The 14969-nt window shown below is 43.9% G+C and overlaps 1 protein-coding gene across 5 annotated transcripts in view; it reads right to left on the bottom strand.

Moving 5' to 3' along the window:
- LOC126928922 (ETS-like protein pointed) overlaps nt 1-14969 on the bottom strand; it is a 142979-nt gene that overhangs the window by 10507 nt on the left and 117503 nt on the right. For 4 of the 5 annotated variants that reach the window (XM_050744814.1, XM_050744816.1, XM_050744815.1 and 1 more), the window contains one exon: nt 14016-14276. The exons of the other annotated variant lie outside the window; for it this stretch is intronic. In XM_050744814.1, the coding sequence (XP_050600771.1) occupies nt 14016-14276 (261 nt within the window). The remainder of the gene's footprint in view (nt 1-14015; nt 14277-14969) is intronic. 5 annotated transcript variants of the gene reach the window in all.

The raw sequence follows: 14969 nt of genomic DNA on the forward strand, positions 1-14969 counted from the left end.
CAGAGGTCGAATAAGAGTATTAGCGAAGAAAATAATGAATTTGCTTTCGCGCTAGTTGCCATGCTCTGAGCTGTTTTGTATGCGAATAAACGACATTCGAGGTACGCTGCGAATTCAATGAATCGGCACTGTTATTTCCCCCCTTTTCCATCGTTTTCCTTCTTCGTCGAAATCATGTGCTTACGCATTCACTAGGCCCTTATCAAGATAATAAGAAGATCAAAGGATTATTTAAAAATTGCTAGTGCGCAGGCAACGATAAGAGATCAATCGCTCTGTCTGAGTCTGGTATTTTATCGACGTTTACGATAGCAGCCTGACAAGCCTCAAAGTAAATGTAAAAAATCCACGATAATTTCGTCTATCTAAATCATGACAGGAGATGAGTAATCCAAAAATCAAATATTTACGTAAAAGACAAGTACACTTACATATCTCGGAAACGGTATAAATGTTCAACTGCTTCACAAGAATTGGCAATAACAATATCTAATTTTGATATTTATTTTACCATAACAATGGCAATAATGATAGTAATAATAACAACAACAATAACAAGTTCAAGGAACTAATAATGCACCATCAGATTAGCATTGTTCTCGCGACAGAGAAACAAATCTTAACGTACAAGACAGAAAAACGGAACAAAAACAAGATGTTGACGCGCGCGAATGTCGCGATGAAACGAGGATGATGAAAAACGCGAGAGGCGTGCGCGTAAGAACGCGGTGACAATTGTACGATAGAACGAGACTCGGAGAAGAAGTAAGAAAAGTAAAAAAAGAAAAAAAAAGTCGTCCTCGACGACAACGAAATCGCGCATTGTTCGGTAGACCGGTGACCTGCGAACTCTCCCACACTCCGCACAGTCTGTCTCCGCGACGACGAGCCGGTATACGCGTGTTTTTTCAACCAAAACGATGTACGCTCGCGCGCCAGCGCGTCACCGTATGCGAATGCATGGAAAATTTTTATGCGTCGCATATAAATACTACAACTTTTTATATGTGTATCAACTTCTTGGACTTATCGCTTGTCTTGCAACTTCAAAGACTGTAAGCTTCGACATTGGGTTCGATTTCAAAATTCGTTGATGCTTAGTGAATATATCTCGCTCGATGTTGCACATGTAACGAGTTACTTGGTAGCTAACCAAATGATAAATACGTTTGATCTTAGGAGGTTGTCAACGTTCGACATATATTATTGGTATTTCCAGGTTCTGAAACAAAAGCATCAATATGTATCGTCAACACAGTATTGTCCATATTTATTGACAAAGCATATTTTCATCGAGAACCTTGAAATATTGTCGTTATCATTGATCCTCCGTATATCGTCCTTAGGATAATTGGCTCTAGCTTAGTTCCACAAAAATTACGTGTATTTAACAAAAGCTTTCGATGATATATATATTTCTATCATTAGCGACGAGTAAAAGGAAGATTTTGTTCATAGCTCGAAAGATACTTTGCCCTGGAAGGCTTAAGGGATCACCGAAGAGTAAGCAATTACTTGCAATTTCCTTTAATCTACCAACTTTCTTAATCTACTTATGATTGTCGATACAGTGCCAAAACATGACAATATCCTTTATCCGCAATATTTCGAAAAAGGATAGAAGTTTGGCAGAATGTGAAATGCCGATGTCACCAATATTTTTTAATACGCGATCGTCGTTTGATAAACCAGAATGATGCGTTTATAGTGGACAAAGATAGTTGTTTGCAATATGACCATTCTCGCGCGATCATTCGTAATGCATATTTATCATTTTTCCATGCTTCCGGCCGAGATTACTCGAACGCATTTGACGCGTGTTCGACGAACAAACGTCTCCGCGAACAATTTCCATTTCGTGTATCATCTATATTTCTTAAATATGATTTTCAGCCAGTAACTCTCGGTAGCCAAAGTTTTTAATATTCTTACGGATACCGAGTAGATTTCGCAACGAAGTCAGCCGCGCTTGCAAAGAAGCAGAGTAAGCCGAACTCTCTCAGATCCTACGTTGCATGTTTACGTACTTACGTGATCGCGTGCACGCGACATTGTACGTTAATGAATCGTTAAACGAGTAAAAAATAAGCGTATTTGTTTTTGATAAAGTTGGCTTTAAATATCAGTAAGAAATGTTCGATCTCGCGGATCTTCTACACGACACTTACGATAAACAAACGTCTACTTAGATATGCAATTATACGATCCATAAAGTAGCGTTAATCGCTTCTGTATCTATTTATATAAATATACGTAAATACTCGAAGAGAAACAGCCATCGTGACGTTATAATATCAAATTAATCTACCAACAATAGAATGTAAAATTCGAATCTATAATTTTCATTCGTACGATAGAGCCTTGAAATCATCGTCGATCGCGTTCGATTTCCGATCCAGCAGAGTTTCATCGCCGAAAATGATCGACCGCTCTTTCCCATCGCAGCGATACCGCAATAATTGCACGGTTGCGCGAATTCACGGCGATTGTGCATCGGTGTAACGTTCAGGGAAATGTTGCGCTCTCCGGTGGCGCGAGGTTTATCGCATGCGCGATCGAGGGATCGCTTCTTTAAATCCGATCGCGGCCATCCGTGGCGAGCCATGCAATAGCGACCTTGCATGGCACGGCACCAGGTTTATTGGCAATTTAGCATCGGGCCACACCTAGGCTGCGAATGGCGACGTGCATCGCGAACAAAAGAAGCCCCCGCGTTAAAAATAACGATATAGTTACGGATCATTATGCGGCCGGGGCACAACGATTATTATCGAGCATTGCTTCCAGTCTCTCTCTTTTTGCTCGTCCGTTCAATGTTAACGCTACCGCAATATATCCATAACTAAAGCGTAGAACTTGTATCAAAGAAATCGAAATGAAAGGTGCTTGTAATAACGTACCTATGAGTGCACGGGAAGAGACAAACCTCTATAACGTTAACACCGCGATCGCAGATTTATTAGATTCTAGATTTATAGAATACAGATTTATTGCATGAAATTATAAAAGGTTGATCGCGTATCGGATATTTTCTTTGCTTCTACGAACGCGTTGAAAATCTCGACACGTCTTTTTACGTACATTGGCTACCAAAAGTATTTGCAAGTATCTTACTTTCCAATGAAACGTTCTTTCAGATCCTATAGTTTTTCACGTTATCAAATTTTTGTAGCTACATGAAAGTACTTCTAAACGATACGGAATTTAATTAGTTGATGTATTATATGCTATGATAGATACAATGGTGTACAAATACCAATGGTGTACTCTCTAGCCATGGTATTTTGTACTTCTTGTAGACTTGATAGGATTTTATCCCTGTTGGAAATTTGCAGGCGATACAAGATTCTCTGAGCGAAGAGCTTCGGTCGCAACGAAGTGGATAAGCGTGAATTCGATTCGATCGTTGGTTGGTTTACATTTACCGGAACGTTTTCGTCTCGTCACACCGGTAATGCACTTTAATGCAATCATAGACGATTGACCTTGGTCAAATGGCCAATTAACCGCACACTGTGGCGGCACGAGCGGCACGAGTGGCTGAACGAGACGCGTTTAGCCACCACTGGGCGAAAACTTTGATGCCCTGGACGAAGATCAGACCATGCTGACACCGAACGATGATGAAGATCCATTGAACCTGCACCGAATCAGCCTTTCGTTGAATTATCGTGAGATAACGTTACGCACTTACAAATACATAAAGGTAACATACAAAGATAAGAAATACTCCATTAGCGACAAATAAATAATAATATTAATAGATAACGGGACGATTTATTAAATTATGGTATATACGATACAACGAACGAAATTCTAATGAAAGTACCTATTGACGACGTTGAAAAAGATTGAAAGTATTGTCCTGTTTTTGGGCTGAGATATCTCAAACGAGTTTCGAACGAGTATAAATATTGCAGAAGATATGCTCGAACCTCGCAGAAGCTGATCTGACATATTTGATGTGATGTATGTTTAATCGATTTAAATGAAAATAATTACTTATATAAATGTATCCACCGACATCTGTGGCCAGATAATGACAGTTTGACGAAATTTCAATTTTTGAGCTGCTTCCTGCCCTGTTACACTTTGTGAGCTTAATATCCAAAGGGACAGCTGGGAAGCGTCTAACAAAATGCACCATCCATCGAAACAATTCTGTTTTATCATTGTTGAGATTATTATTAACACCACGCTAATATTGACCTCAACAGCCAATCATTCTTCGATACAATAATGACGTATTATCAAACATAAGCGTTTTATCAATGTTTAAGCTCAATATCTAACAACCTTGGAGAAACGGTCCACGAAACAAGAATTTCGAATTAATTTTATTGACAGCACGTATGTATAATCCACAAATCTAATAGGTTTATTAAGTTATATACTTTTAACGAGCACAAGTTTTTCATTAATGAATCTGAAATCTGTTTCACACGTCAAATAGAATTTACGGAGAACATTTTCAGAAACATCGCTCGAAACCCAGTTATCCGTTTCAAAATCATTGAAAACAGCGACGACAAAAGAAATTCTACGTCCTATTTAATCGGTAATGAACCGAAGAAGATTTCAATCCAGAAATTCCAACAATTTGTTCTAGAAACATCTTTAAGACGGTCTGACAAAACTTCATCATCCTTCGTTTCGAATACTTTCATCTACATTAAAATCATCGACAACGACGAAGAATAAGGAAGTTCCAATGTGTAATAGATCCAATACAACACCCAATGGAAACAGGCACTCTCCTCGAAATCATCTTTGACTTTGAACAGTTTCGTCCACGTTAAAATCAGAAAAAATAACGAAGAATAAAACAACTTTATACCTGACTCTCAGACTCTTAAAAAACATTTCCAGTAGGATCGGACATCTTTCTCGAAATCTAATCATCTTTCATCTACATCGAGTTCATCCAAATTGTCGAACAGTATAAAAATTCCAATCCCCAGGAAACTCAACTCCAAGAAGCATCCGCGAAGTTCATCTCCAAAAGCCGATGATTCATCGTTTCGTGTACTTTCATTCGCATTAAAGTCGCGAAAGACGTCAAGAGGAAAATCGACTTTGCAGCTGGTTGTATCGGTAAGAGGACGAAGAAGAGAATTGTCGCGAGTACCTGGCGTATGGGTGGTCGCGTCCAAGGAGACCGGCGGCATGCCGGTGTTGCGCGCGATCGCGTGCTGATGCGGATGTTGATGGTGCGGATGGGTGAGAGGGTCCGTCTCCTGGTACGAGGGGTAATCGGCGTAAAACGGTTCGTGGCCTGTCATCAGCGTGTCCAGCATGTGGAGCACCATCTCCGAAGATGCAGCGGGGCCGCTACTCGTCGTCTGACAGAGTGGATCCGAATGGTTGTTGCCGTACGTGCCGACGATTATGGCCGGCGCCTGCCCCGAAGGCCGCGACGTCTCGACGCCCGCGACGCCCGCCGTGACGTCCCTCTGATGATTTCTCTGCCGCTTCTTCTGCTGCCCGGTGCTGCCCGCTCGTTGACGCGCACCTACTCGCGCCGATGCACGCGCGCATTCGTGCACCCACCCTCTCTCTCGCCGCGCCGCGACGTGTGTGAGAAAACACCGAGACGATCAGCCGAGAGAGGATCAGGCTCTCAGAATCGACTGGCCACGATCGAGCATGCGGGAAAGTTTCGTCGTTGTTTTCCAGGAACGCGATAGACTTTGCTCGTCCACGAATTGCATAGCTAAGTTTCGGCGAGCATGCGAAAATTTCTAGGCGAGCAGGAGAGGGAGGCAACTTTGAATATTTATATACGTTCTATCCTAAGAGAATCGTCGACGGAGTTCGTAGAAACGTAGATGACCGAGCACTTTTCACGAGCAAAAAAACCATGGACGATCGGTTTGCAAAATTCTTCACCTCGGTCAGTGTCAATTCACTAAGACGCACAGTATCATCACAGAATCACGACGGACTCTCCGATCGTTCCTCGCGGTAAACACACTTTGGTAGCCAGCATAGAACAGGTACAGTTTCCCTCGCACCTTCTGTATATCTTAAAACTCGGCAAACCAAACGAGACTCCTATGCACACAGAACTCTAGTACTTTAGACGAGATAACAACTTCCACGCGGAATACCGCGTTGATCCGCGCAACAGGTGTTCCACGGGTTGGAGCCAGCCACCCTCGAGGCACAAGCCCTCTATCCTTCTTTTACCTTCCAAAACAACCACTCTGTCTCTTCCAACTGCTGTACTATAATCTTCACACTGTATCCAAGCGAAAGAACAACTAGCACCTGAGGAGCTCGAAGAAAATCTCTGGCTTTTCTTTAGAAGAATGGTGTATCAACTCGCGAACGAATGAACGACCGAACGTCGAAGAATCACAACGAGAAACGAAGACTCGAGAAGAAAATACGCGTCGGATGAAGAAAAAAAGATCGACGAAAAAGAGGCGCGAATCGTACGTACAACAGAGCTTCCTCTCGCGTGCACTCTCCACTTGACGTGAGCGCGCGTGTCACTGTGACGAAGCGCCGCGCCGTTTCCGCTCTCCGGTCCTCTGCATCGACCTCCCTTCCGTCACTTCCCCTCCCGTCCAACTCTCCCCTTCCGCCGCCAGCAAACGTTACCCCCACCCCGTTCCTCGACGGGACGCGATTCAACCAGCTGCGTACTGTTTCGTCCTCCGTCACATTGCTGCTCCTTGTTGGAGGTGGAAGTTTCCAGTGGTGGGGATAACGAAGCACTGATGGGGGAGAAATGCGGCTCGTGGTGGGGATACGTGTGACGCGTAGTGGGGTGAGTGGTCGGTTGTAGGGGTGAGTGGGGAGGGGGAGGGATTCACAAACGCCCCTTCGAAGCTTCAACAACCACCTGCTGCCACCGAGGCGATATTTTCTACGCGATTGAGTATGTGCCATGGATTTCCTCGAGAATTTAAAGCTTAGATCGGACGACTGGTTTTAAGTAGGTCCTACGAGTCAATAAAGAACAATGTAATGTAGAGAATTGTAATTCGAGAATTGAGTATTTCGTAGGGTAGTGGATAGATATGTCTCAAGCATCAATTTGGGTGACTTGGTTAGTTAAGCGTCTTGATTTATGGCATTCAGCTATTTTGGGTCACGTGGAATTGATTAGTTTATGAGAAAGTTGAAACGAACTGTCTGTGTTTAAGGTAGTTTCGGTGGATCATTGGCTTTGCTCGTGCGAGATCGTAAATTAGAAGTTAAGACACGTAAATTGGATAAAATTGGGTTGCTTTTCAAGGGGCGCCTAACGGAGGTGTCGTAAAGTTAGAGGCCCAGCTGGCTGGAATTATCGTAAGCGTATGCTGGAGATGTCCCATCCCCGTGATAGATCGACTAAGGATAATATTATTCTTGGTCCTGTGGATCGAACGACAAATCTCGTTCCTTGCTTGACACTGACTTTCCAAAACCACTAGATCATTCTTCTAAAGAGTCTTAACACTTAGTCGTCACAATGCTAACGTATTCAATATGCCAACTGATTCATCTCGAGTAATTTACTTTCCAAAGATATTCGCAACTCGATGGTATTCTTATATTTCTGCGAACATCGACTATTTCTGTTAAATCAAGTTCCAAGACGGTAACAAAATATTCGCCAGAAGAACGAAATAGAATAGAGCTGCAAACGTTTCATCAACCCACCTCCTCATTCTCTCGTACGATAAAACAACGAATAAGAGGAAATGCAGAAGAATCTTGCCTCGAAAAAATCATAAAAAAATAACAAAAAGAGAAGAAAAGGAAGAAGCATAAAACAGAAGTAACGTGGCGGGAGTACATATATACATACTGGTATAACGCTTATAATACGAGGTCGCAACTCGAAGGGCCTAGCCTATTTTTGAGAGGGGGCTGGCTGGGGAGGCGCAGAGAGACCGGATGCTAAGAGAGGCGAGGCAAACGGGGGTTTCTCTGTTCGGCGGGCTCGCACGTGATGCAGAGGGGACCGGAAGTGCTCGCTCCCCTACGCCTCGTGCCTCTCGCTTCTCGTATAGTCCGCCGGCAATAGTAATGGGACTTACGAGCATCGCACAATAAGGACACGAGAGTTCGATGCGCCTTGTGCCTTCGTTTCTCCGCACGCTTTTACCGTTCGCGCGAGTTGCTTTGCTCCGCTCTTGTTGCGTTTGCCTTCGTTTCTCCCTATCCCTGGATTTGCACCTCCCACTTTACTCTGTCCTTTGGCCTCTTTTCTTCCACACGTCGTCTTTTGTCCTCGCGTTCGGCACGAGTTAACAGAGTTACGGCAAATCGATGTCTGGTATGCCTGCAAGTCTCGACCGGTGTGTCAGATGTGTTTTCAAGAGTCGAGGGGTGAAACTAAAAAATATTCCGATTATCTCTTGGTAGTTTCGATTTAGCAGACAATTCCACGCGTTTCTTCCAGTTTACGGTCTCTATAGCGAAAGACCGTTGACGAAAATTCGTTTGAAACTAGAGATGGGAAATGAGAAATATATCGGACAGGAAGGATCTAGGAACAACATACGACTATCAAAAACTTCGTCCCACTACTAAAAACAACATGGTATTATCTGAACCTTTCGACCAAGATCCAAAGACCTATCTCTGAAACCTGGAACCGACAGTTAAGAAAATTGGAAACCCGTCAAAGAACGGTGAAAATCTAGAGATCGTCGAATCCCTAAAAACCTCGCGAGAGCTCGATAATACCCGCTCATAATGGGGGTCGGTATCTCAACGTACTCTAAAACGGACGTACCAGATCTTACAAGCTTCTTTCTCTCTCTCTCTCTCTCCTGGCATCTGTTCGATTCTGAACGCTCTCCAAGTGAGCAACAATGCCACGTCGTGCACGTACGCGCTCACAAGCGAGAGCCAGTTCGAGGAGGCTGCATTTAGGGGTGCATTAAGGGAGGAGCACTCGAGGACATTATAAAACTATCTCGCTCCCGGAATATTGGGGTAGGACTCCTCCTTCCCTTTCACTATGCTGCCTCGGCTTCCGGTTGTAACGTGAGCTTCCACACGTTCTATTCCTCACCATTATATCTAACCATCTCTACCCATATTTCTCTCCTCTCTAAGACGAGCTACCACCAATCAACGATCAGGAGGAGGACGAGAAACGGCGGCCAGAAGAGAACTACGACGGCGATGACGATGAACGACGTCGTCGAGGGCGAACGTACACGGACAGGAAGAAGGGACGAAAAAAAAAACATACACATACACGGCGATCGTGTCGTGAGTTCTGAATGAGCCAGAGGCTTTGTAGGTCCCCGAGGCGGTGTACGAACTATGAATGAACGAGTGAATGAATACAACCTGCGCCAACAACCATCAACCCCCCGTCACCCCCTTGTCCGCACGCCTTTTCCCTTCGCCGATCGTTTCATCCCTCTACGACCCTACTCGCCGGATCCTTCATCCCTCTACTGGAACGTTTGTTCCGCGGCCTTCTACGATCGTCCACAAGCCTCTCATTATGACATATGCTCGTGCTTCCACCTCGTCGCACTTCGAAAAACCATGTTTCCGATGGTCTTTCTATTCTTCGCTTTGGCTTTCACGAGCTGGATGACGGTTTAATTAAGTCAGCCTTGAATTTGGATTATTATAGTTTTGCTCGTAGATAGATAGCATCATGGCAGTCGGTCGTTCGACACAACTCTGGAGGACCTTGTGAAACTCTGGTAATTACGTATTCGATGCAGAAGGAAACCACTTGGAAAGCGATCGTTAGCTAGTTAGCTACGTGCGATATATTAATTCTTATGTATTCACTGTCTTCCAACAGAGTAGAATTTTAGGTTCTAAACGTTCCTCGCATCTTCTTGCAAACGAAGTAAATAGAACGATCCTCGAACCTTACGAAATTCTTTCCGATACTTTCATTAAAAGCCTCGACAAATTCTTCGCTGTTCAAGCTCACCATTTCCGCTCCACCACGCTATTCAGCTCGTTGCAACGACATCTAATACTTAAATATCGAGCATCCCCTTCGATCTACCCTCGATGCACCATATCGATCTCTCTCTCTCGAGGTATACAATGGCACACGTGCGGCTATAGTTCAGATATGAATAAAAGCAAGAGAAGAATATCGTTGGAGGACAGCGATGAAGGCTTGTGTGGCCGCTAAAATCCGCTCTTTCAGAGGACAACCGATTGGCCAATCAAAATGCCGTATGGCCAGTCTCGGCTAGTTATCACGCGGTGGTTGCTTAACAAATAATCATTGTACTCGTCGGCACGATTGACTAACCTTTCCATAAACGTAGCGAATGGCGTCACGATGGCCGTACCATTTTTGGCCCGGGTGTCAGTAAACCGTAGGGAATCGCTTTTGCGCGCACGGGATTCGACACCGTCTATAATTTATGCACGGGCGGCCGCGTGTGCGAGACCACAGTCTCTGTGTCCGTGCACGTGCGACGATCATACGTGACAAACGGAAACAATCGTCGTCCAACACTATCCTCGAAATATTTATCGACGTTCTATCGAATCACGATACGTTGACTCTTCGTGTCGATATATTCGGCTAATTGTAAAGAAATCGGTCTCGAAGGGTTGATATTTCGTTTGATATTCGAGCAGTGTGTTCGAGTTTCGTAAGGTTGAACCTTGGATGACGGATTGTGCAGGCATTTGGAAAGCTCAGATCGTGGAATTTCGAAATACCAGGGAGTTTGTAAATTTGTTTTAAAAACGACGAATTCCTTCTTGGTATCGGCAGAGTTGAAAGAACATTATTTATTACGAATTTCTGAAGAGCAGCCGAATGGTAAAATCGAGCTGGTTGGTACTACGTTATTGAACAAAATTAAATGTTAAGGATGTGGCGTAGTTTCGTTATCGTTGGAAGAAATCGAACATTCTAGACCGAAAAATTTATCAAAAAATTATTGAAAGCAACAAGAAGATACACGTGTCGTTTAATAGATCGTCGATCTTTCTTGAATATCGCTACCTTTTCGAACATTTCATATATCAATGTAATACGACTATATCTTTAATAAAATTCCTAACATAGAACTTTGAGAAATGTTAATAACGAATTCTTCGTACGTACTGAATTAAGAAGGCTGAACCGAATAAATTAATTTCAATCGAAATTTACTAATCCAAATCTAACCTACATATTACTTCGTCGTAATTATATCTTTAATGAAATCCGTAATGTAACGGTACTTTGGGAATACCGATAGTAGTTTCTTTTTACGTAATAAATTAACATAAGATTCTAAATAATTCGAACAGCGAATTATTATCAGTACTTGTAATTAAAGAAGAAAGATGGGAGTAAGCGCGACTGAATTAATTTCAATGAACGATTTCCAAGCAAAAACGATAGGAAGATTTCGCAGATTTTTCATCGGGCTTGGCGTACTGTATCGTGATACTCGTGCACAAGTATAGAACGTGTCGTTGCAAGACGACCAACACAGGCGACCGTATAATAGACTCATTATTTCTGCTTGCCGGAGCACTGTTACGTTATGTATCGCGGCTCTTCGAGGTCTCTGGTTCGACTCTCGCTTATCCTCGCTTTCGACCTCCTCCTCTTGGAACTGATGCATTACGTTACTGCTGCACGCGCGTTCTCCAACTTTTCCAACCGACGGATCCTAGGCATAATTTATCCGATTATTCTAACTATTCATTATATCGTTCATTCAATCGCTACGATTCTGGAAAAACAAACAATCCTACGTTCCACTGCTTCGCTGAATCATCCTCGAGCAACATAATTGCCAACTTCGGTACAAACAGAAGACTTTGAATTCGAAAATCGAGGAATTCTAAGAAGTTCGAAGAACACTGCATTCTACTTCGAACTTTGGAGGAGAGACGAGAACAAGTTCTAGGGAGCGAAAAGAAAGATTTTTCGGAGTTTTCAATTAAAAAAAAAAAAAAAAAGAAACAAATCGACAGAATGGATAGATATATTTTTTTTACGAATGAAAGACGCGTAGCAATAAATAGCTCGATCAAATCATACCTAGTTCCGAAACTAGGAAGGGAGTGACCGAGAGGCGCGGAGGAACATCGTGGATTTTTTATTGGACTAAACGCGAGGATGTCGAGAGAGGCAACAGAGCCCGGCGTCGTCTCCATTGTCCGCGGCGAAGCGTGCAGAGGGCCCGACTTTCCCTCGTTCACCCACGGTCACTGCTGCAATGACGTAAGGACCCCGGCTAGGTAATTGTTACCTACGCTACGAACGCTCGCCTCATAATGTTCTCCTCTGTTCCGTTCTATTCGACCCGGCTGCGATTCCCTAACGCGTATCAAACACGCGTGTACTCTTCGTCACTGTGTCACTAGCTTCGCTTCTTCCACAGAACCTACTCAGAAAATATCCAACCGATTCTTTACAAACATTTAAAATACATGTCGCAATTGGTACCTAGGATTCTGCCCAACGGAAAACCATCTTCACAAGCGTGTCGTCCTCGTGCAAGTAGAATTATCCGAATTCGATTGCAGTGGATTCCATGGAAGCAAGTTCTATTGGAATGGCGTAAAATAGAATTCGATGGAGCGAAATACCAGACTGTAATGACGTATCAGTGATACGACAACCACGAACACCCGTTTTCAAGGGATCACATTCCAATGCCGCTATGATATTCCACGAGTTGCTACGGTCGATTAACCGAGAAACGAGGGAAAATATCGGGGCAACGAGGAATTGTTCGATCGGATGAATGGGACAACGATCTACTCCCCGGTGAACGATTTTCCATTGTTCGTCTGTGGAACGACGAGTCCTTCGGCTGAATGAGTTGCGTCAGAGTTCAGCCGATGAAAACGCCGAGAATAAGGTGAATCACAGCGGCGCGAATTGCGCACCATGAACGGGGCCGCGAGATATTGCAATCCCGCGAACCCTTTGCCCCGTGTCAGGTGGAAGTCTCGGTTAATGAGCCGACTTCTTCCAGCAAGCATCGCGAAAACCCTCGGTGAAATCGCGTGGATTGTCGCTAGCCCCCTTCTTCCTTCTTTCCTCGTCTCCTCGAGGAGGGACGATCCGACGACGAAACGGTTAAACGAGACGCGAACACAACGACGATAATGAGAGACTTGTGGCAACACGTGCAAACGCGGTGTATAGAGAGATGCTATCAGCCACCCTGACGTAACAATGAGAAACTCCTCTGTGCCCGCCACTCGCAACGCTTTCCTTCGTTCGTCGCTCGCAATCGGGGAAATAAATAAATCGGCTTGTCGCACGCTGGACTTGCCATGCTCTTGCATCCTCTTCGTCTCTGCTCAGCGTTTCCCAACCTCAACTACGAGCTAATCTTCTAGGAGATTCGGTTGCGAGGAAGGAAAATCGGATTTTCTGGAAGTGATTGTCGGAAGTGACGATCTTTTTAATACGATGGACTTTTGTACAAAAATATAACAGTCGCTGTTGAGCGAGAGTGTAGATTAAAAGTTTAGTTATTTGTTCCTTGGAGCTCGATCTTCTCGTACTTTTTTTCTATACACGATAAAATTGCTTTCGATCGAAGTAGAACATACCTAGAGGTCTTATACGAGATTTATGTTCAGAAGCAATAGTCGAGGAAGGTAAATCGACCGAGGGGTTGGGAAACGCTGAACGGAGTCTTAGAAGAATAGATTAACTCGTTGTTCCTGTGGCTGTGCTTACACCTCGCTCGAACAGGAGGAGTTCGATGTTCGGTCGAGTCCATATTGTCAGCGAGAGTTTTACACGACCGACGAGAACCTTCTCAGGACAAGGCTGCTCGTCGTGTACCATGCTTCAAGCCCTTTTAATTTATCACTTCGCGTCGAACCTTTACGTATCTCTTTCCTTGCTACGACTCGAGCTACACATCCGTTAACCTCGATCAATCTACACTTAGGTACAACGTTCGTCTCTCGTGTTTTCGTAAATGAACATTTGACTCTATATATTTTACGTTTCGTCCACGCGAAGCTGTACCATCGATTTTTCTACGTGTAAATCGATAAGAGATAAGGAAACTGGAGCAGAGGATAGATGAAATGTGAGAGACACTTACCATCATTATGATACTGTCTCGAGGGCAGAGAAACTGCGGCGGAAGGTGGTTGCAACGGGGCCGTAGCTTGGTTTCCAGTTTGAGGGCCGGATGAGTTCGAGGTGGCGGAACTCGCTGGCGTCGCTGGACTCTTGTGTTCCGGCGTCGCGCCCTGATGAGCACCGCTCTGGTATCCCAAGAAATCACCTAAATCTGGCACGCATACGCTTTCGTACATGTTGCCCGGCACGTTCTCCAGCGAGGCCTTCGCCGCGTCGACATCTGGATGGAAAACGGAACAAATTCCTCAGTTCGCCGCGTTCTGTCCACAGTTTTCTCGCCGACTATAGTCGCCGGTCGTCCCTGCTTCCTCGCGTATTACCGCAGATTTTTTTCTATTACCATTTCGTTCTAGGTTTTTCTTTTTTTATTCAAGGAGAAGAGGAACTGGAGGAGTAGAATCGGAGGAGAATCTTGAAAAGATGTTCTTGCGAAAGTTTTCAAAGTCTCGTATCTCGGCTAATCACGATCGGACCGTTTAAAGTGCGAGCTGAATACCACGACAAAGAATGCCTCTTCATACAGTATGCTCCGACGGTCCGAAGCGAAAAACCATGTCGACAGCGAAGCTCGATTTTGTAATTTTTATTATCTTATTTATTAGTCTTCGTAGTAGTGGAATTTATACAGTTATATAATTATCATAGTTTCTTAGTTTTCGTAGCTGCGATAAAGATGCAATAGCAGCAATAAATATACTTGTCGCCTTCCTATCTGTATGTTACGGCGAAATTATATATTTATCTGTTTCTTATCCAATAAAATATTATTCGTCACCTGCCGCTACACAGAGCTTTAGAATCGATAGCTTACGATAATTGGAGGAATTCTAACGAACGATGGATATACGATGATGTTTACCAGTTTCAGAAAAGCGAAGACCCTGATCTTTACTACGTTCGAGTTCTAGAACAA

The sequence above is a fragment of the Bombus affinis genome, chromosome 2 (genome assembly GCF_024516045.1).
Source record: "Bombus affinis isolate iyBomAffi1 chromosome 2, iyBomAffi1.2, whole genome shotgun sequence".
In the NCBI taxonomy this organism is placed as follows: Eukaryota; Metazoa; Arthropoda; class Insecta; order Hymenoptera; family Apidae; genus Bombus; species Bombus affinis.